Consider the following 23,206-nt stretch of genomic DNA (forward strand, 5'->3'; position numbering starts at 1 on the left):
GATGCTGATACTGTACGACATAAAAAAAGAAAAGATATAAAGATATATATTTTTAATATTAAATTACTGCAAACTCACTTGTAATTGTCAGCCATCTTGGGAAGCGCTGCTTCTTTTATGGCAGAATTCCATTATGAGTTGGACAACTAAATCTTGCCCTGTTCTTATTACATAACATCCATGCATGATGTCTTCCCTACACGCCGATTACGGCTTTTCAGATACTTTTATCAGTATCAGTACAACAATAATTACCACACAGGAACTGCACTTTCAACATGATGCACAGTGTGTATCAGACACCTGTTAATTCTCAGGAGTGGAGTCATAACTACAGTAGGGATGCACCTAATTAATAAATAATTGGCTGAAGCCAAAGAAATTACGGACATGCGCATGAACTAAAAGTTGGAGATTTAGGGGGTTTCTTGGGAGAGGACTGCTGTCCACTGGTGGTGATAGATAGTACTGGTCAAGATGTAAGCTCCTTGGAATTGGACTTGTTTTTGTCAAATGACACTCTTTTGGCAGTCACCTTCCATAGCTCCTGGAATCATGACAGATTCATAATGGAACGCTATTAAAAAAACGGATACTAGGAGTCAAATGTAAAGATATTATAAATAACAAGAGAACGGACCGAATAATTTTCATATAAAAACAAAATCAATCTGTCTCTGTACCAGTTGTCTATGGCTGTTCGGCAGAAAAACTGGGAATGTGCAATCTCACGTTATAAATTAAACTCAAAATATATTTGATAGTTCCCCAAAATGAATGTAAAAGCTAGTGTAACTTTTGAAGTTTTAATTTACGGGATGACCCAATCCAACTGAAGCCTAAGTGTGAATTTAGGCTGAATTTAATCTTCATATTTGGGGCATATTCAATAATATTATCCAATTACATTAACAATACCTCTGCACTAGGTAAATGTGCTAAGCATTGAAAAAAACGCTGTAAAATTGCATTTGTCTGTCTTTTCTTATCCTGTTATTCTATTTTAAAATAGAAATTCTAATAGTAGAACAAGTGATGTAGAAGTTATAAGAGAGGTGTGTTTCTTACCAATTGATCTAAGCGTTCATACTGAAGAAATTGGGGGAACGTAGAAGGAAGCTGTTCTACTTTGAAACTGCATTGGCCATCCACCAGTTCCTCCAGTTGGGACAGGCAGTGTTCGAAATGGTTGTAAGCGTCGCAGGATACATCCATTTCTCGCAAGGTAAAGTTAAACCTTGATGAAAACAACATGACAAATGATCAATCACTTGGGTTTTAGTTCAGTAAAAAAAAAAAAAAGATTGGTTTTTTATGTACAAAATTAACCTTGATATGCACACAATATTTTTAAACACTGGTTTAGTTCTGGTTATGACACAATAAATGTGAGCACCTTTTAAGAGTGCTTTTTGGAAATTGTAATAAACCTGCTATTAGGTAATGATTGCGTTACATGCCCCCAAAAATGATGAGTTCATTGCTGCGGTATTTTACACGAGAGCAACAGTTAGATAATGTTACCTTTTTTCAATGGAAATAAAGATGGTGCAATCATGACCAAAATTATTGCACAGTCGGTACAGTGTTCGAAAGAAACCATCGGTCAGCTCGTCATCGTAGCAAACTATGGACATAAAACACATTATTTTTACACCAGTGTTACGACTGCCATCTACAAAATGCAGATATATCTAATCAGAATCCCAATTTATCAGTAAGGTATTATATCTAGCGATGAGGAACTCATCGCATTTCATTTCACTTTCGCGGATGAGCGTTGTGTGCCGTTAAAAACCCTAACACAACTCAATTATATTCATTGGGGAAAAAGGCCCAGATTGGATTTCAAGACATTGGAATCGGACTGTTCATAGTACACTGCATGCAAATTACATGATTTGGGCAAAAAAATGTGAATTGACCTTGAATGTATATAGCCTTAGTATATTTACCTTTTATTATTTATTTCATCCTTTTAATTGAAAACCTTAACTGCAACTATATGAGCTTTGGCTTTAAAAAAAGATTCTGGATGACCTACTATCAGCAGCAATGATGAAACGGACATTGTCATAAATATCAGCTACTTCTTCCTCTGTCCAGCTAAATTCCACATCAGCATCTATAGTCAAGACAAAGGGAATGAATTTATTTTTAAAGCATAAAAGTGAAAGTTGAAATATAAAGATGTAGTTCTAATGAATAATTAAATGACCTGTGCAAAGATCAGATCGAAGCCAATCCAACTGTCGCACTCTCACTTCCCCACCTAAAAGAAAATCACAACGGAACAGTAAAATCGCACATTCAAGTTATTTTTCTAAAGCTGTGCATGAAGAATAAGTTTAACTGAAAACAGATATTTTGGTTCAAAATGGAAGTTTATCTAAGGTTTAGTTCATATAATCCCTAATTTGCAGTGTGGGAAAATAATTGATTTGTGAAATTATTGTTTAAAAAACCCACCATTGATAATGTCCCTAACAAAATGTTATTTAAAATAACAAACAATAATTTGTTGTTGCAAATTCCTCACCTGCAAGTTCAATCATGTGTTCATTTCGAGTTATATTTCTCTGGCACATGCTTAAAAGGTCCTCTCCGACATCTGTAACACAAAATTAGAGTACTTAATACTCATTTCAGTATATACATTCAAACAAAGTCAGTGGATAGTGGATTAAAAGCAGGAGAAATTCGAATTTCTCTATAAGTGATTACCTGTGCAGTACACTTTTTTGGCTAACGTGGACATAATAATGCTGGTTAAGCCGACACCAGCTCCTAACTCAACAACGGTTGCGCCTTTGAACATGAGGGGCTTTGAAAGAATGAAGTCCCCCAGGAGTAATGCTCCTCTCCAAACCTGATAAAAGAAAGAAAAAACAATATTATAGTGTTATTCCTGATCCATTCTCCATTGACCAATTAAATCATCATTAAACTTAACTGACACAACACTAGAACACACACACACAAGCGGGAAAAAAATAATTTTACTGTGCTGAATGTGACATTAAAATTAATAAATAAAAGTCAATTTACTGACCTGTTTGCCAACATCCTCTAGGGGTGTTGCCATCGTATGCTCTGCAAAAATACACATTTTTATAAATGCAAATTGGAACGCAACTAAGTTTTTCTTCCTCCTTTGAACACAAATGCCAGTAAACTACAATTCTCTTATTATATTAATGTAATGAATCCTTTTCTTCACAGCACAGGTAGACTTAATTAAAAATAACCCAACTTGGATTAAGCCAATGCCCCTGAATTTTTTCTACCCTGTGTTATACGATAAAGTCATTCTCAATGACACATTTTATTTTATTTTTTTTAATGTTAAGTGCTTCAATCTAGCCGTATGACCAAGCACTTTGGTACTTACCAATTCGTATAATGTCATCAAAGCACTCATCTGCGTCATCATCTTCGTTTTGTTGCGCCGCTGTACACGATTGTTTGAGAATGATAGGGCAGACCACCTCCCTGGTGGAATCCCCTGAAAGATTATTCCTAGGTCTAAAGGAAAGGTGAATTCAAAGCAACATTTGATAGAAATCAACATGTCTTAAAAGACGACAACATTAACTCGATTGGAGCTTTTCCCTACCGATGTGGAATGTCGAGATCTCCATCCTCATCCAAAGCTGGCTCTTCGTTTTTCTCATGGTTCTCCTCTTTGTCTTCTACTTGTAGAACGTGTGCTTCAGAATCACTGCTTTTACTCCTTGCCTGACACTTACTGTCCTGCTTTTCGGCGTTGGATAAAAACTTGAATTTGGATATGAAAACTGTGTGGGAAAAAAAACATACTCTTTACAACCATACTTTATACAGACAGCACCACAACGGATTTTAAATAATGTGATCAGTGTGTATATGTTCTGCTTTCATTAAAAAATGATCAAACATTATTTTGTCAACCCTAAAATATCAATTTGCCATTTTGGATTCCAGCATTCAAGTTTCAGAAATTTAGAGTGATGTTTCGCGCCAAAGTTCATCTTATCACAATCTTTAAAAAGGTTCGTCCAAAGTACCGCCACTTTTTGGAGGAAATTATTACAATATCATTAAAAATGACCTGCACAAGAAGCTTGAGTGAGAAACAATATAGTTGTGCTTCTCAGCTCTAACACTAGATGGAGCTAGTCACCTAAACAGTGCTACATGTTTTAATAAATGTAATAAACTGTGTCGTGTTTCGATATTTTGTTTAAAATAATAAAATAAACTAAAAACAATCCATTATGATAAGTTGACTTGCCTTAGTTGTGATTTTGATTTTTTTTCACGTCTACTTTGTGTTCAAATGTATGAGTAAAAATAATAATTAGTTTTGTATAATTTGATGAAAATATGCAGTTGTCATTAACTTAAGAGCCTTGATTTACTCACAGTTTAAGTATCACCAAGCAGGTGTTGCTGGTGCTAAAAATAAAACTCACTCAACCATGTATATATAACATGGTCTCAAATTTTAAGTTTGTGCTTGCAGAAAGGAAAACGACAACCAACAAGGTAAACTCTCAATAACTCATTGCATTCATTACAGTCAAAAATAAATATTTGCCTTATACATATACTGACCAGGCTGTCCAACTTGGTTGAGGCGTGCCATTACGTGGTGGGCATTGGGCAGCAACATGTGGACATCTGACAGAACACGATCATGTTGAAAGGTGATTTGGTCCATGGCTCTGCAATCATGGTCTTAGAATAGTAGAACCTCAGAAAAATATGTTTCCAATATCTGTGGATATTGATAAGGGTTAACACAGATTGACATTTATAACACTGTTAACACTTAATAGCAATTTGCATTTTTTACATAACCATTGTGTACTGTTTTGGGGTATTTGTTTACAAATTAGTATTTCAAAAAAACAGGTATACTTAGAACACAATATTCTTTTGACATTTTGTCAAGTCATAAGCAATTTCTTTAGTATAGTTAATACTTTTGGTCACTATAAAAAAAACTCATATTTCAACAAATGACATTAAAATTTGTAAAAAATAAATAAAATAACTATTATTATATGTTTAAAATATTTGTATTAGTATTAAGAAGATAGATAGATAGTGCAATATTTTAGAATTTACCTTGCCAGGACGTGACCTTTTATATTTTTATATTTTCATATTACTTATGTTTTTTTTACTGGGAAAACGCACTTTGTGGAGTAGCACCACGAATTGCGTTATACGCAGCTGTGTATGATGACAATAAAGGCTTTTGATTGATTGAAAATGGATACAATATAAATTTTTAATAAAAGTTAAATCTTTTGGGACACAAGATCAGATGGTGGTACAAAATAAAAAAGGGAATCAATAGACAAAATAATTATTGTAGGAACACTAAGTTGAACAATATTTCGTTTTGCAAATAGAATAATTATTTTATCTATCGACTGGTATAGTTGTTTGTCTGTAGCATCTACGTACTGTATACTGAGGTCAAAGTATCATTTCATTCAAAAAGAAAAGACCTGTTAAAATGATCCGGCGGTATAACCCAAAACTTGTTCATGCATAATAAAGTTTGCAAGTGTAAGCAAAACTAGGTTACAAACAAGTACTAATACAGTCATTTTGTTAGTATTTGTCTTTATTAAAGTGTAGGCTTACGTGCTAGCCTCAGCGAAGAAAAACACCGACGCTTTTATGGTGGTTGGCGTGAACTGAGATATCACACAGAAATGTAGCTAGATGTCTGGTGCGCCATGTGAACCAATGGGGACAAGCATCTTCCCTTGTCGGCCATTTTGCTTCAGGACCATCCATTAAATATTGAATATATAGTAGTATATATAGTACTATATTGTAATTCGTCTTGACTAAACATGTTCTGTTTATTACAGGGTAAAATACCGAAATTATGTGCGTATGTCAGAACTTGGGTGCCCATATGAAATAAGTAAAACATAAAAAAATACTTAATTTTAGAAATGAATGCATTCATCAATATCAACTGGGTAATAACAAAAAAATGACTGTTTCTCAAAAAAAATTGTCAAACATGAGAATGAAAATTAAAAGGTAGTCTGGTATGTTTGTATTTCAAGATGTTAGGTTTATTTAGTACATTCTAAATTATTTACCATGAATTTTTCCTCCAAGAATGCATCTAAAATGGATGGAAAAAAAATATAAAATGAAATTTTTAAGACCACTCTAATTTATCTGCAACTGTAGTAGGAAAAACAGATAAATTGCATGTTACTTGACAAAAATACATAGCCATTGCAAACCAAAACAGTAGGGGAATAATTATTGGACTGATCCAATTACAACCCTTCAATATGCTGTATTAAACTTGTACTGCAGAAGCTAAATGTCTGCCTTCTTTAAAATTCATATTAAGGCACAGACGGACGAACGTGATAGTTTGGAAATAGTGTGCATGTGTATCTTTTGTTGGGGTCAGATTGATAAAATGAAGTAAACACAAATCAAAGCAACGGAGTGTTGAACGGCAAAGACAGAATATCAGAAGACAGAAAAAAACTAAGCGAATAATGTATAGTTTACAATTCAGTAACAATAAATTAAACAGGCCAGCTCATATTTCCAACTCTTTATGCTGGGCCAAAAACATTTGGTGATACACATAGGGAAGTAGTGAGATGTACTGTACAGTCATAAGCAATACAGTGAGCTGATGGAAGAGAACACAGATCATGTTATTTCAAAATAAACTTGATATCGAACAATAATGTTGCTCATTGGTGTGTCGAAACTTTTTTTTCTCCGAGAGCTGATTTTAGGAAAATGGAAGGATGAAAGCAGCAACTTGAAATCCTTCCAGTTTCATTTGTTGCACATGACAATAGCAACAATTGTCATATTGTACAGTATCAATAGTTATGTATGTAATTGTTTATTTGAGGTCTGACGGCTACTTTTTAGGTGCAAAATACCAAAACTGAATCCCGTTTTTCTCGAGCATGTCATTTGTTTTAACTACATGCACCCAGATAGGCAAATCAAAACATTGTTTCCCCAATTTCATCAAAAAATGGGTAAAAAAAATTGTTGTCAACACGTAAAAATTAGTTCCCCAGGGTACTGCACGTTTTATTTTCTACCTACTACATAAGAACCTTAACTCTTTTAAACACAATTTACAGGGCACACTTGGTACAAGAAAGGTGAGTATGTTTTTTTTTCATTTATAAGAGTTTTTGTGGGTTCTGTTATGGTTATAAGTAACATTGCACTGATACTAGTATGGTGAAGTTTCCCGATAAGTGTATGCATGTTTGCAGCCACTCCCAGTTATTGATATCAAAAGCAAAAAAAATGGTATTGGTGCAACACTTAAAGCTGAATGGTAATACATAACTAAATGTATCTAGCAATATATAAATGTATATAAAATTAGTCACATTCAATAACATCAGTACTTTGTTGTCTCCCATAAAAACTTTCATGAAGACCATTCCATAGTTGGTCACTGTAATGATAAAAAACAAAACAAAAATTGAACATTTCCCCAACCCGCTTCATGCGGTAAAAATGCTCTTGTCCCATCTTTCATTTTGAGTAGCATTTTGAAGGCATCAGAGGTGGCTATCTGATTCAAATTTGTCGGCAGTTCCGTTTTCTAGCGGCCAGCTAGAAAGTCCTTGTTCAATAAAATTCATGTTGCTCTCATTCAGCCGTCGCACACGGTATGTTTCATAGTGGATGTTGTGGGTCACATCTTTCAGGTCTTGCAAATGTGATCTTTAAAGAAAGAGGAAAAAGAGATGTATTGTTAAGTGTTTTTGTTTACATTTTTAAAAATGTCTACTGTACTGTGCATGAAAGGGTTAATATTATCCTCAGAATTCTAGCTCACCTGATAAGTAGATCTCGCAGGTTGGCAAACTCACAGTGTGCGACATTTTCCACTGTGAAAAAGGGGAGAATCAGATCATTTAAAATCATATGAAAAGGGATGAATCATGGGAAATGAAGTTTTTGTTGCCGTCATACATGAATCATTATTTTCCTGTGTTGTCAAATTGCAGTAGTGCAGTCATTTTTCAATCTTAATTAGAATGTGGTAAAAAGATTCTTAGACAACTCTAGCTTTCACCTTATACCGCTTTATTTTTGAGTTTGATGGGATTATATTTTTCCTCTCACCTTCAATAATTCCCCACTTGGTTTTACGGCCCAAAACCTTGTTTCCGTTGACCTGATGCTCCTTGTCCGTCCCCACGACCGCAAAGGGAATGCTTTCCTGAAAACAAATCAATTTGACCTGTTATCATACATTGACAAAAACAAGCATTATGTCTCCACAGTAATTCAATTCATATGTATTCATTCATTTTCTATACCGCTTATCGTCACAAGGTTCGTGGGGGCTGCTGGAGCCTATCCCAGCTGATTCTGGGCACCAAGGCGGGGTACACCCTGAATTGATGGCCAGCCAATCGCAGGGCAAAAGGAGAATAAGGGCAACCAATCATACCTACGAGCAATTTAGAATGTTCAACCAGCGTGCCTAGGATGCATTTTTTTGACAACCCGGAGAAAACCCACACAAGCTCGGACAGAACACGCAAACTGGACTGACCTGGGATCGAACCATTGACCCCAGAACTGTGAGGCCGACGCCCTAACCGCTCGTCGACCGGGTCGCTAGCCGCCAAGTTATATACTACTATATACGTTTATGTATAGCAATATAAGCATATAGAGTTGTTGTAAAATTTGGTGGGTGTGGCTTATAATCAGGTTTATTAGATTCTCACCCTGATCCTGTCGTTGAGAAAGCTCTCCTCTGCGTCCTCGTCGTATTCCTTTTGGGGATAAACACGAATCCCATTGCCTGCCAAGTCTTGCCTTATCTGTTGTTGATTGAAAGGTCAATCGCAGGTCAACGAGGGGAAATACATGAGCGTTTGCGTGAGTTTACATGCTGACGTCCTTACCCTCTCTTTGAACTCCTGCCGTTCCTCAATGGTTAGTGTGTCAGCTTTTGCGATGACAGGCACAATACTCACTATCTTTCCCAATCTCTTCATGAACTCCACGTCGATGGGACGTAACCTGGTTGCGGAGTGCATCTTGGGTTAATTGAAATGAAGAGCATTGTAAAAGGCACACAGAAAACAAGACATTTATCGGCGGTTCTATTACAGAGATGTCCGAACTTTTTTTCCCGAAAGAAAAAGTCATGCAGCCGATTCAATTTGCTATTTTTTATGACTAAAACCCGCCGATCAAATGGATAATTTTTACCCCTCCTTTTTTTTTTTACCTGTGTCCTGTTGCAGCCAGAAAATAAACGCAGCAGTGAACTCTGGTGTCAGGTATTCTCCTCTTGCGGTTGATATGAAGCTCCTCTCGCAGATATTTCTCATACTGCTCGTTGATGTATTCAACAATGGGCTCCCAACTTAAAGAAAGCAAAAAATGATTAGGAAGAAAATCAAATTAACACATAAAATTCCTTTAAAAAGCAATCCAAAAATATCAATATCAAAATATCATTCAAATGCACAATACTTAAAATTGTTAAGATCTGATGTGGCAATGAATACAAGATTCAATCTTGTTTTGTGATAAATGCAACCTGATTTAACTTCCAAATCCACTGTGTGTGTTAAATGTGTGTGTTTTCTATGGCCTCAGCTTTTGTGTAGCATACCAATTCTCATTGTTGATCTGGTCTCCAAACCCCGGAGTGTCAATCACTGTCAGCTTCATCTTAACCCCCTTCTCTTCAATCACTAGACAGAAATCAAAAAAGGGCGACTTTAACTCTTTCACATAACAATTACAAGATTGTTTATATTACATTCATATAGGACAGGTACTTGATTTAGATTGGATTAGATTAGAACTTTATTTCATCCCGTATTCGGGAAATTTCTTGGTTGCTGTAGCAAGACAGACTCCAGACATTGTAGAGCTTGGTAAAAAAATAATATTAATAAAATCATCCAATTCTAGAAATAGTGTCGCCTTGCAATGGCCAATATGTAAAACAAAGTTCAGAAAATCTCCACAGTTTGCCACATTGATTTTAACATGTCAGGGTTTAGGCCTAATCTAATCTAAAATGAAAAGTGCAACAGACTTTCGGCTGAATTGAAGCTTCTTGTGCGGGCTAATAAAAACTGGGAAGCGGGTCCTAGTGTGGACAGTTTTAAGGAACATTTGTTTTTCATTTTTAACTTCTCGTCATGTGGTTGTAAAGTTTACTTCCTCAATTTTTCTTTCAATAGCCCATTTTGTGTGTGTGTTTAATTAAACATTCATAAAGTGGGAGACCTTTATTATAAGGATGTGACATAAATGTTCCTCCATCCATTATGAATGTTGTTAAAAGAAGTACAATAGAAAAATGAGGTTGTCATGTAAAAAAAATCTTTGCACGCTTCAGTTCCATGACCATATCAAGGCTTTTCACTTTCGTGGACCTCAACAAATTGCTATTATTGTTACGTTTCTGCACGGCTGAAGCCTTCTGGACAAGTTTGCTCTTGTGCTCTATTTTTCAGTGTGTGTACTACAGAGGTGATGTGTAGTCCTGGCTTGAAGAGCCATGAGCTGAGGGAAATGTTTATAGGGGATGTCCCCCAGACTGTAAATTCTTAGCCATGGTAAAAAAAAAATCACAAAAAACTCTGAATTTGTGTGTGTGTGGGTGTGCTCACTATGGCTCATTGACTGCAGCTTGACTGTTTGGGAGATTTTCTCCTCGTAGTTTGGGGTGCAGGACTTTCTGCTGACTTTTGACTTGAAGAGGGTGTTGACCATTGTAGACTTCCCCAAACCACTTTGACCTGCAGATAACAATTTCTGTTAGAGGTTGGTAAGACATTTCATTAGTTTGCTGCTAGGTTTTAAGTTTTCCCAGGGGGGGATCTAGTAAAATATTTATTGGGGGGCGGTTAGTTTTTTTTCATGGTGGATTATGATGTGATCAATTCATTCGATATTCTACGATGGGGGCTCTGAATCAATTTAATCCAAAACTGTGAATGCATTTAAAATAATCAGCTCCAATGCAACTACAGCCATAAAAGAATACCAATCTGTTTTAATGTGTGACAATTTTGTTGATGATTGAAAAAAAAGAAAACAGCACATTGCAATTGTTATCACCTTACATTTTAATCAACTTAGATAGCTAAAAAGAGAATTGTGCTTAGCAAATCAATATATTGATCCATATTAATTCATTTTAACCCAAATTACTGTCCTAGTGTAAACATATGATAAGTGTCAGATGTTTTTTCATTGATGGGGTAGCAAGCCTGTCTTTTATGGTTTCTTAATAATCAGTTAAGTACTCTTATAGTATGTACATAGACCACACGATAGACATGAACACTTACCAACTACCATGATGTTGAATTCAAAGCCAGCCTTCATGGTCTTGTGTCTCATTTGGTCCAGCACTGCCTCAATGCCCACATAGCCAAAAAGGTCACTTCCATGGATAAAACTCATCTGCAGGTCTGGGACAAGTGGGACGGGCTGGCACACTTCCTCCTTCAGCTCTGATTCCAACTCCTTCTTCATTTCTCCCTCCTCCATTCCTTTCTCCTTTTCTTTCTCCTCCAACTCTGGATGGACCTCCAAACCATTTGCCTTTGGTTCTTTGGCAGAATCTTGGGTCACGTCGCTTGCTAAAATGGCTTGACTCTTGTCCTCAGTGACTTGATCTTCTTCCACAATTCCATTCTCCTTCTCTTCTCGTTCCTCCATCAGGGAAGGTTCTTCTGCGGCACTTTCTGTGGATCGACATGCGTATCCATGAGAGGTGAGTTTTGTTACAGTTTAGAATCATATGGTGGATTGTAATGGATTGCTCTTTTAAAATTTCACAATGTGACTTAGAGCTTGAAATGCACGTGTCATGTATTTTCATATTTCCAAATTTGCCCAATTCAACCCTTTCGGGGACAGTGGGCACTGCACCGAACAGTTTTTCGTAAATTAAAGAACTGTAATCCGAGTTAAATTGAGCATTTTTGTTCATTCAAAAGTTGGAACAATGCATTTAATATCATGATTTTATTTCCTAAGCGTTTTCCGTAATCATTTTTTTTACAATTGTAATGAGTATGAGTTATGATTCCCCCCTTCATAGTATCTAACTCATTCCATTCTATTGAGTGTCCAAACCATTTAAACTACTAATGATACCTTTTCAAGTGGCAAAAAAAAAAAAAAAAAACACAGTATGTGATCTAAGAAATCACCAAAATCTACATTAAGTAACCCAATTCTACACATTTCAACTGGGAGGACTGACTGTAAAAGGGCTATTTTTCATGTTTCAGTGCCATTGACAGCACAAGACGTCGAGCCACGTCATGGTTAGATAAGTTAAAATATGTAATAATTTAAAAATATATATAAAACTTACATATTTACATATGTATGAATGACCTGCACAAGTAAAATGAATAGAATCCAATGTTCCCATGGCCAGGTAACTAAAGGAACAGACATACATAAACACTTCCAGGTTTATCGGACCGGTGAAGTGTCAGAAGTGTTTGTGTACGGTCTGTGTCTGTCGTCTGGTCTGTGCCGTAAGAGGATTGACACATGAGTGCTTGCACGTGTGCTTAGAAATGCATGACTAGTAGACGTGTGCGTGTGTGTGTGTGAATGACTTATAGAATAGGGCATTTAAAAAAAACATACAACCCTGTTCAAATGCATTTTTTTTGTGTAATGACATTGACACCAAAAAATCATTTCCAAATGTAATCGATTGTTTATGGAATGTTTAACCCTCCAACCACTCTCCTGTGAGTCAATAGAACTTTCATTTGACCCTCCCATTCAAAATGGATTAAACGTCTAGCGCCATCAATAGTGCCAATAGGTTACAAAAATATACGTATCATCATTCATCCATTGAAGGAGTATTTTTGATGATTTTAATAGTTCCCTTTGTGCTGTAGTATTATTATTTAACTTGTGTTAAAGTCATTCATTCATTTTCTGAACCGCTAATCCTCAAAGGGTGCTAGAGCCTATTCCAGCCAAATGTGGGCACCAGGTGAGGGTCACCGTGTATTAGGGGCCAGCCAATCACTCATATTCCATCTCAACCAAAATACACACCCCACACACAATGTGAAGCACTCCAGCAGTGTTAATCTGAATCATTTAATCAGCTAAAAATATCCAACTGTAAAACCATTGGGAGTCCGATAATCCTGATGAGGGCAGACAGAGGAGGAGTGAAACACATTTAAGTCTGGGTTTTGTTTAAATACTGCAACAATCAGCACACATATACTTCAATTTTAAAGCTGTATTCAATAACAAATCCTGCGCTAAAAATTGTCATTTTTACCTTCTGTCAGCAAAAAAAACAATGTATGTAAACCCGAACGTTCATTCGCACCTCCTCATCAAAATAGATTGGACGCCTAGCTCCATCAATAGTAGCCAAGGAGTTAGACAAGTGCCCTGTGTGGCTTAAAAACCTAAATAATGCATAAAAGGGTTAATTACATGCATTATTTGACTGCATTATTAGAACTTTAGTCATACAGAGCATTTTATTTCACCCCCGCCCCAAAAAAGAGGAGTCACACACATATAGAAGACAAAGTCAACAATGTATGTGCACTTAAACCCACTCAGGCAGAGTGTGTAATGAGTAGTAATGTATGTGAAAAGCAAACAGTGTGTCAGATTGCCGGAGAGAAACGGACACACTCATATACTAAGAACACAAAAAAAGAGGGCAAACACTCACATTGTAAGGAAGAAACTGACACAAACTCATTTACCAAGAACAAAAAGGACACACACGTATACACACACATCCATGTGTGTATTCCTACTCTGTAGAAATGTTGCACATCACTAAGAGAAGACGAGAAGATATTCCACCAATTTTGTTGGACAGTTCAAACACGTAAATGTAATAAGAATACATTTCTGTTAATATCATGGATTTAATGTTTGAAAACATTTTAAAACAGTTTATGCACTACTTAAAATATGTAACTGGAAATGAGATTGCGATTGTAAAAAAGAAAAAAATAACTAATATTTATAAAGAGATTGTAAAGAATACCATTTTAGGAGAAATTATTAGTAAAAGCGGAAACACTCATCATATCATAAACTGCTGCTGTATATTTGTTTAAATTATGAATATTTATTTAAATTTGACGACTTATTCTATTTATTATTAATAAGTGGAATTATAAAATATAGAATAAAAACTATGGTCATTGCCCATTTACTGGTATATACATTTTTTTAATGTCAATTGTGCCTGTCAAGCCGTTTGGGGTATTGTGATTTATGGCTATATATAAATAGAAATTTATACTTTGTTGGTTTTGAGAAATACTCAACTTTCTTGTGTATGAGTAAAATATTAGATGCAAACAAACAGCAAACCATGCATTCATTAATTCAGATCAAGATTGTGGACAGAAAATCCTCCATAGAATTTCAAATAAGTAGTGGAAAGATCTTAGAACATCTCTATAGTACAGACGTCTGTGTATGTCAACACTAGCAGTGACGACAGACAATGAATAATGTCTTGGATGCGAGCCCAAATGATGCAATCTATTCCCCGAAGGTATTAATGAACATGAGTCAGGATGTGATTATGTGTAAAAAATATAGTGGTGGAACCTTTATACGCTGTAGATACTGTAGTTTGTCCAAACTGCGGTCTACAACTACTGCGGCCCACTGTGCAGTTTTTATTGGCTCTTAACATATTCTGAAAATATCATAAAATATGGCCGGTACAAGAAGCTTGAGTCCAGCCTATGTTCTGTTGCGCTTCTCAGCTTCAGCACTAGATGCTGATAGTACTTAAACATTGCCTCTTTATTAGCTGACGTGTTGTAATGAATGTAAGAAATTGTGTGGAACTTCAGTATTTTATTTTACATAAATAAACTTATATAAAAATATAAACAATGTGATAAATAGAGCTGTCTTGGCTGTGATTTTCTTCAGGGTTTTTTTGCCGCCATTGGACATGTTCTTTTTGTTATGTATACACATACAACGTTGGCCATTTATCCAAATTAGGATCACTGGTCAATCACATTACTCCTAAATCCAGGTAAATAACTCTGAGCACATTGACCGACTTGTTGCATTGGTTGTCATGAATGAGCACAACAGTTATATTTTGTGCAATCTGGTAAGAATTGTTGATATTGTTACATAAAATGGTCCTAATTAGTCAGCCTGTCCACCTTAGCAGATTGTTGTTTCCCTTCTGCAAATCCAATCTTTTGCAATTCTGGATTTTTGCACCTAAGTATTGTTGTAGTGTGCAAGCGAGATACTGAAACTCAAAAAGTAGAAAACATACTTTGAATAACTTGATCAACTCTGAACAAATGGCATTCAATTTGGAATCTTGCATTCCACGCGAACCAAAGTTTAAGGAGTATTTGATTGGAGAGCTTCAAAGAGGCCTACTCAACAGCCCCCCTCCACTCCTTCCATATTTTGACCGCCAAAGTGGAGGATTCTGTCAGCTTTCATTGTTAGCCCCAAAGACTGAGCGTACCCTATTCATATCCATGGGGGATGTGAAGAACAAAAAGAAAACTCCTACCTTCGATCATGAAAAATCCCCACTTGCGCGATGCTCTGGCAAAGAACCGTTCGGAACAACTCTCTTGTCCACTTAACGCTCCTTTCTGCAAAGTTTGCCTACAACAACAACAACGACAACAACAACAGTGATGTCCTGGCTTTGTACGCTTCCCTCTGGGGTTGCCTCACGCTTTCTGTTCCTCCCTGATGTGAGGAGAAGTGCGAGGAGCCGGCCAAAGAGAGGGACGGAGAGGGGGGTGTCGGTGGCTAAAAGCAGCACCGGGATCCATTCACATGTAAATTGGCCAAGGAGCTTCCACTAATCCCCAAGTGGAGAAGGAGGCCTCCCTTTGCCTCGTCCTCCCCCCCTCTCCTCCGTCAGAATCATTTACTCTGCAGTGGCTGACCTGTCTGGGAGAGAAGTACGACGGCCACCAGACTGCTTCTTTTACATCTCACAAACGGGTCCGCTCAGGGGTGTCCAAGTTCTCCTCTCCAAAGGGTGTGTCTGTGCAAGCTCCACGTCCATGACATTCTCATGTAAACGTTTCTCTAGACATAAGCTGGGCTGGTGTCTGGGAGTCCTCACACCACAACTCACCAATCACCGGACAGATCTAATACCGTATTTTCCGCACTACAAAGGGCGTCAGAGTATAAATGAATGGCCTATTTAAAACTTGGTTTCATATATAAGGCGCACTGCATTATAAGGCGCAGTAGTCGTTGTAGTAGTAGTAGTAGAGGTTGGGGGTTGTGTAACACATACTCTAGATGGAGCTGTGGTAAAGGGAATTTTATACCATGGTTAAGCAATATTGATCCATATATAAGTCGCATCGGATTATAAGACGCATTGCCGGCTAGTGTGTGGAAAATATGGTAATTTAATGTACGCCAACTTGTAACTAACCCTTATATTATGAAGTATTCATTCATTTTCTGAACCGCTTATCCTCACAGAGGTCGTGGGGGGTCAATTACGAACACTAGGTGTGGGACACCCTGAATCGGTGGCCAGCCAATCGCAGGACACAAAGAGATAAAGCACAATCAATCAAAGCTCGGGGCAATTTATAGTGTTCAACCAGCACCATGTTTTTGGGATGTGGGAGGAAACCAGAGAACCCGGAGCAAACCCACACAAGCCTGGGGAGAACATGCAAGCTCCACACAGTGAGGACCCACCTGGTATCGAACCCTCAACCCCAGTACTGTGAGGCCGAGCCAGTAATCAGTCGGCTGCAGGGCTTATTATAAAGTAGATGTGGCTTAATTAACACAATGCGAGATCAATTTCATTAGCCATTTTCTAATTTTAATGCGATTTCAAGCAGTCAACTTGAGCAAACTTTTTGTAAAAATGCGTTACTCTGAACAATTTTTCATATCCTGCATACAACCACACTTCTCTCTTATGATTGAGCAATGGTCGCCAACACATTTGGACATCACTAGTATATTGACAGTCGTGTGTTTCCACTTCCTCTCCCACACAGAACACAGTACTAAACTGCTCCTTACTCCTATCCACAAAAAGTTAAATAAAACACAGCAAGTACTGTAATCTAGCTTTCCCATATCCAGTTCTGAAGTACTACCAACCAAGACATAGTTTTGTAATGGACGGAAAACTAAAAATGAGTGAAAACATAGCTAATATACAACTGGTTCAATTTGTTACGTTTAAAGGGTGTAAAAACAAGAAGGAGAAAACGTTTTAATTTTACCTGATGTGGAGTCTTCGCAGTTCAGGAGTGACACACAACTGGGCAGGATGTCATATCACTGCCTGTGTGTAAGGAGGGGTGTGTATCATGGTGCGTATGTGCTAGTGTCAGTCAGAGGATGATGCATTTCCTGGCCTGGGGCAAGGGGGACCGTTTCCTGGTTTCAATTTTTTTTTTTTGGGTTAGTTGTACACTGTTTCAACATGAACACACCAAAAGGCCCTCAAATCAGTCATTTAGATATACTTAAAATTTTTACAGCTGTATGGTCACTAAATGATTGATAGAATGGACAAAGAATTTAGCAAATTGACATTACATTTACTGTTTATGTTTCAGGAGCAATAAACCAACACAAAAACACTATGCATCTAACACATTTTTGTTGAATCCGACTGCACAAAATAATTCGAGCAAAGAAGAAGAGGCTGTACTTAAATAAGCTATAAGACTAAACTTTAAGAGCAGAAATCCAAGTTTAGTTTTAAATCTAATCAAAACCAGTTTCCAAACCCACCATCATACCTGTCAACCTCTGCCGATAACTGCCCTTATAAATGATTATGATTCCACTTACAAACCCCCCCAAAAACTTACAAACACCGTACTCGTACGGTGTTTGTAAGTTTTTTGGGGGGTTTGTAAGGGGAATCATAATCATTTATAAGGGCAGTTATCGGCAGAGGTTGACAGGTATGCACCATATAAGTATACCAAATTTGGTGCATTTTTCTCCTCCCCTTTTTTGTCTTTGAAAATTAATTGGGCAACACTGGGGTCCAATTAGGGATACACTCATGCCTTTCCATGATTGCATGTTCTGCTTCTTATTGGTTCTTTATTGGCAGTCCACATGAAGTCACTAAACATGTTTTCATTGACACCTTGAAAACGCCCAAAGGTGCAAATGCAAGTTGAATAGTTGATTGTCACATAGCTGTCTCCATTTGTCAACCCTTTGATTGATTGATAATTATGTGAAGCCTGCAATGTCATCGGAGATAGAAGGATCATATTTAAATAAGGTGTGTTGTCATTTTCAATTAAAAAAAATCTGGGTTTTGAACTGGCTGCTGTCAATTTGTCTTTTTTTGTAAAAATATTTTTTTCCCATGGATGGGTTGGATAGGCTGCTTTGTCAATTACCTGGCTTCAGTTTTTTTTTCTTTCTGCCTGTTTATCGCCTCTCCAATCGAGAGTGAAGTTTGTGGAACACTTGAGAGATGACAACATTCCAACATCGCCCACATTATACAATTCCCAGACATCTCACATTCCCATACCTGTCCTTCATCCGATACTAAAACGGGCTTCCCATGGTTTATATTTCCAAGAATACAATAAAAAAAATCTTTGTGAAAATGCAGATACCTGGCGATCATATCTTTTATCATTTAAAACTTAACTTAACTAATGTATTTGACATGGTCAAGTATGCACGTGTAGAAAACATTGTAAAATTCTACTGAACACATTAAAAAAAAATTGATGCTGATTATACAATGTATTAAGCAAGTGGAAAATTTCATTGGGAAATTCATTGGAAAATTATGCTAAAAATATGATCCACATTAATTAATGGATCTTGAGGCAGTAAGTTTGGATGGTTTGTGTGTCATTTGTTGTGCTTAACTCATTCAGCCTTTTTTGTAGCAGTCAGTAAAAGAAGAAAATTGAGTTTTAAAAACACACATTGACAGCAATGGCTGCCCATTTTTTTACAATTGGGAGGGGCTGGATTACATTTAAGAATACAAAACACAGCAGTGAAAACTTACTATGCAGATGTGTCTTGTTGATTTAACCTTCAAAATTAATTGTTGCTTGTTTTATACCTCCACTGGGCCCTTCAATCTGAATTATGGGTTATATTGTACTAGGTTGATTTAATCTTTAAATGGCACGGCGCAGTGTTTTTTCAGGATGAAGGCAAGGAAAAGTGTAGGCCAGGGTGGTGCCAATTCCAATAAAAGTCTCTCTCATTCAAGATTCTCATGGTAAATAGTAATTGTTTTATATTTTGATTGACTTTTGTTCCTCATTTTTATCGTATTTTATACACCAGGCATCAAAGAGAGTATATCCATCTTGTACAATGGTAAAGAAGACTTTATATTCTATGCCAAGTGTTTTGTAGTTCATAACTAGAGCTTCAATTAAATGTTTGCAAAAGTATACTCAATTTGTGAAAATGAAACAAGTGCATTTGTGGGTTGTAATACAGATGTGTACCACCAGAGCGCGACTAAATTGTTATACTATGTGTCAAGAGCATCCTGACAGAAGCTAGAAAGCAGATTTGTTGCCTTTTTATCCCGTGTTCCCAATTTGAAGCTCAAATGTGTCTATTTTCATCTTTCTCGTTTAAAGAAATAATGTAGAAATTGAAATACAGAATGAAATTGCACATTTGCACAATCTGTGTGTGCTGGTCATTCCATCGAATCAAATTCCATTCAACTGATGACTAGAATTAATTATTTATCACACTTGCTCTCTATAAAAAAAAGTAAAAAAAAAACAACTTACAAAAATGTTTTCTATCCTAATTCGTCATATAAAAATAAATACATTTATTCCACTTCCAAATTTTTTCAAGACTTTCCCTTCGCTACAGTGCCTGTAAAAGTTTTGGTTTTTAAAGGAACTGTCATATACTGATTCATTTCTCCAAATGCAGCTTGTTCATAACACATTTTTCCCAACCATCTGATTTTCTGTCACATTTTTTCCTTAATGGTTAGCCATTAGCAGAACCGAAAATATTTAGTCTAACCTTTTAACACTGAAATATTCCAACATGGCAACTGCTGCTAAATGGTGAAGATGAACTCCTCACCCTTCTTTAAAGCACCGCCCTCCAGCTGTAATTACCCTTTGACCAACACTTTTTGGAATGAATCTTCTGAATCAATGGCTTGATTGATGGAATTGTCTGAGAATGTCTGCCTAAGAGCATTAATGACATTTCAATCATGGGAAAGCTGCAAAACTATCCGAGTAAATTTTTACAAGGGTTAATAAGTCATTAGCATGCTTCTCCGCAGATACGATCGCAAGTTCACGGCTGGAAATAAATCACTTTAAAGGGGACTCCAAATGACGTTTCCACATGGTCACCAAAGTTGGAACTGTTTGATTGACAGCTGGGCTGCATAAGAACATTTCACAGTCATGGTAATCCTATTAAATTCATTGTTGGTAAACATGAAATACTTTGAGAGCTCAGGTTTAAAATTGTCCCTGATTAGCACCACTTGCTGCAACGTACACACAACAACTAATTCATTCATTCATCTTCTGTTCTGCTTATCCTCATGAGGGTCGCAAAGGGGGTCTCTGGGGGTCTCTGGGGCCTCTCCCAGCTTTCTGCTGAAACAAGTAGCACTCAAGTCCAATCATCTGATTATACTTTTAAGACACCAGATTGGTGAAAATGTATCGTCTTCAACAGAATAGCTGATTTGTCTCTGAGCTGGTTCCGTTCCACTTTTTTATTATGAAAGAATGTGATTTATGCATAAGAAAATGTGTTTTAGCTCTAAATTTGTAATGATCTTGCGTTTGTGATACATTTCATGTTACAAGTTACATACCTGTCAACCTCTGCCGATAACTGCCCTTATAAATGATTATGATTCCCCTTACAAACCCCAAAAAAACCTTACAAACACCGTACGAGTCATACGGTGTTTGTAAGGTTTTTTGGGGGTTTGTAAGGGGAATCATAATCATTTATAAGGGCAGTTATCGGCTGAGGTTGACAGGTATGCAAGTATTCTCAACCTGGCACCAGTTGTTTTTACCACTAGCCCCTTTTTATAGCACTAACACGGGTAAAAGTTTCAGATCCTAAAAGGAGAGCCTGACACTCTTCCCAAAAGAGTATTTTCCACAGTCACTTAATTCTCCTTTTAAAGTCCTGTAATAAAATCAGTGGACTTACGAGATCTAATGTTGACACATCAAACGTTGTTATTCTTTTGATACTTCGCTGCTTCTGGATCTTACAAAAAAATAATCTGCAACTGGGGAATGTGTTAACATGCACATAAATGGTGATTTTCTAAGTGCAAATGTGAGGAAAGCATATATTGCAGTTTTTATTTTTCTCCCCTACGTTAACCCTTATGTGGGATGCTATATAGTCTATATCATGACATAATTGCTGAGCTTTGTTAGAGATAGATGGTGGAAGGTTACCTTCTTGAAAAGTAGATCTTGGAGCAAAAAAATTGAACACCTGCAGTAATTCAAGTGTGATACTTGTCCACAAATTGTGGTTACAAATGCAATCAGTGAATTGCAATCAGGTGCTTCTGGTTTCAGCACACCCCTCGTTACTTCAACTTGGGGTCTGTGGAACAAAAAGGTGCACCCACAGGGGCCCTTGAATTCTAACCCTAACCTAACAACAAAGTAGAAGGCGCGAGGTTGGAACCTTGAAAAGTTAAAAAAAGTTTAAAAAAATAAAAATAAAAAGGCAAAAAAGTGTGAGCACCCCTGCTTTATTGCTACACCACATGGGAAATTCATTCATTCATTTTCTGAACCATTTTTTCCTCACTAGAGACACAGGGGGTGCTGGAGCCTACCCCAGCTGACTTCGGGCCAGAGGCCAGCCGATCACAGGGTTCTCATACTCATACCTAAGGGCAATTTAGAGTGTCCAATCAGCATGTTTTTGGAATGTGGAAGGAAACCGGAGTACCCAGAGAAAACCCACACAGGCCCGGGGAGAACATGCAAACTCCACATAGGTGGACGACCTGGATTTGAACCCAAGACCCCAGAGCTGTGAGGCCGACGCACTAACTACACAATCCACTAGGCTACCAAGGGGCATTCAAGTGTTGTAATAGCACAAGCCCACAGTCAGAAGAATAAAGTGCAAAAAAAATAGATATATGCAACTAGTATAAGTACAAATGGGACAAACATCAATTACACGTAGCAGCAAATGTAATTGGTGCAATATGAAAGGTAGATAAGACAGCATAGTTACACCAATAAAACAGGAAGTGTAAGTCGTACAAAACGAAAGATAAGATTAACCACATAATAAAAGAGGTTTGTACAACGGAAGTTGACAATACAGTAAGAATCCTGATAATGATGACAACCAACATATTGCAAATACAAGCTTTAGTTGAGAAGTATTACGAAACCTTAACAATGATTTGAATATTTACTTCATACATGTTTCGTGCTTGCTATCTATCTACATACGCCCAAAACAGTCTTTTTTTGTTTCTAGAATGTGACTGGACAGTGAACTGAAAACAAAACGTGTTTGATGGTGATCAGATACAGGAAACACATGTGGTCAATGAGCGACTCTTTCCTTGTGTACAGCATGTGTTTTGCGAGGAAAGTCACAACCTTTCTGCCTTTTCCTCTTGTGTGCACATTTCTGTGATGATTAATCACCACCGGGTCTATTCAGCGACCACAACAACCTTTCAAACACTGAAATACTCTCCTGTATTTTAAAAAGAACTACAAAATAACCTGCTTACTGATGCCAAAGTGTGGAGGATTTTTATGCCTAAAAGTCATGACTGCACAAAATCATAAAACACTAGTCTGAAATTACGCTTTTTTGTCTAATGTTATGTTGTTTATGCTGTTTAAAAACAACAACTATTTATAATATTGGGGGGATAATACAGCAACTCCAAAATACTTGCATAGAAAATAAATGAGAAATACCTATCCTATGCTTTAATTACACGCCAGAAAAATACAACATTTGTTTTGAGGTCAGAGAGTTTGTCACCAGAGAGAGAGAGACAAATGCATTCAAACAAACACACCTTTGTTTGCATTGATGATAAGGCTTATCTTGGGTATTTCCTCAATGTCAGGACATTTATGACCAAATTTAAGGTGGAACACAGGCAGCT

At 36.9% G+C, this 23,206-nt stretch overlaps 2 protein-coding genes across 2 annotated transcripts in view; both read right to left on the bottom strand.

The window, feature by feature from the left end:
* Positions 1–37: 37 nt before the first annotated feature.
* mettl22 (methyltransferase 22, Kin17 lysine) lies at positions 38–5,977 on the bottom strand. The gene is made up of 12 exons (XM_077618222.1): positions 5,641–5,977; positions 4,597–4,759; positions 3,617–3,797; positions 3,392–3,525; positions 3,053–3,093; positions 2,725–2,869; positions 2,540–2,611; positions 2,219–2,272; positions 2,045–2,125; positions 1,525–1,627; positions 1,069–1,237; positions 38–547 (listed from the first exon to the last, which is right to left on the bottom strand). The coding sequence occupies exons 2-12, from the start codon at positions 4,700–4,702 to the stop codon at positions 473–475; spliced, it is 1,161 nt and encodes a 386-aa protein (XP_077474348.1). The 5' UTR covers positions 4,703–4,759; positions 5,641–5,977; the 3' UTR covers positions 38–472.
* A 597-nt stretch (positions 5,978–6,574) lies between these two features.
* septin12 (septin 12) overlaps positions 6,575–23,206 on the bottom strand; it is a 29,940-nt gene continuing 13,308 nt past the window's right edge. Inside the window, exons 3-11 of the mRNA XM_077618223.1 lie at positions 11,355–11,753; positions 10,671–10,799; positions 9,659–9,740; positions 9,269–9,406; positions 8,940–9,057; positions 8,760–8,855; positions 8,146–8,242; positions 7,856–7,907; positions 6,575–7,740 (exon numbers count right to left, since the gene is read on the bottom strand). Coding sequence (XP_077474349.1) covers positions 7,575–7,740; positions 7,856–7,907; positions 8,146–8,242; positions 8,760–8,855; positions 8,940–9,057; positions 9,269–9,406; positions 9,659–9,740; positions 10,671–10,799; positions 11,355–11,753 — 1,277 coding nt within the window. The 3' untranslated portion in view covers positions 6,575–7,574. The remainder of the gene's footprint in view (positions 7,741–7,855; positions 7,908–8,145; positions 8,243–8,759; positions 8,856–8,939; positions 9,058–9,268; positions 9,407–9,658; positions 9,741–10,670; positions 10,800–11,354; positions 11,754–23,206) is intronic.

Source organism: Stigmatopora argus, chromosome 14 (genome assembly GCF_051989625.1).
Source record: "Stigmatopora argus isolate UIUO_Sarg chromosome 14, RoL_Sarg_1.0, whole genome shotgun sequence".
Taxonomy (NCBI): Eukaryota; Metazoa; Chordata; class Actinopteri; order Syngnathiformes; family Syngnathidae; genus Stigmatopora; species Stigmatopora argus.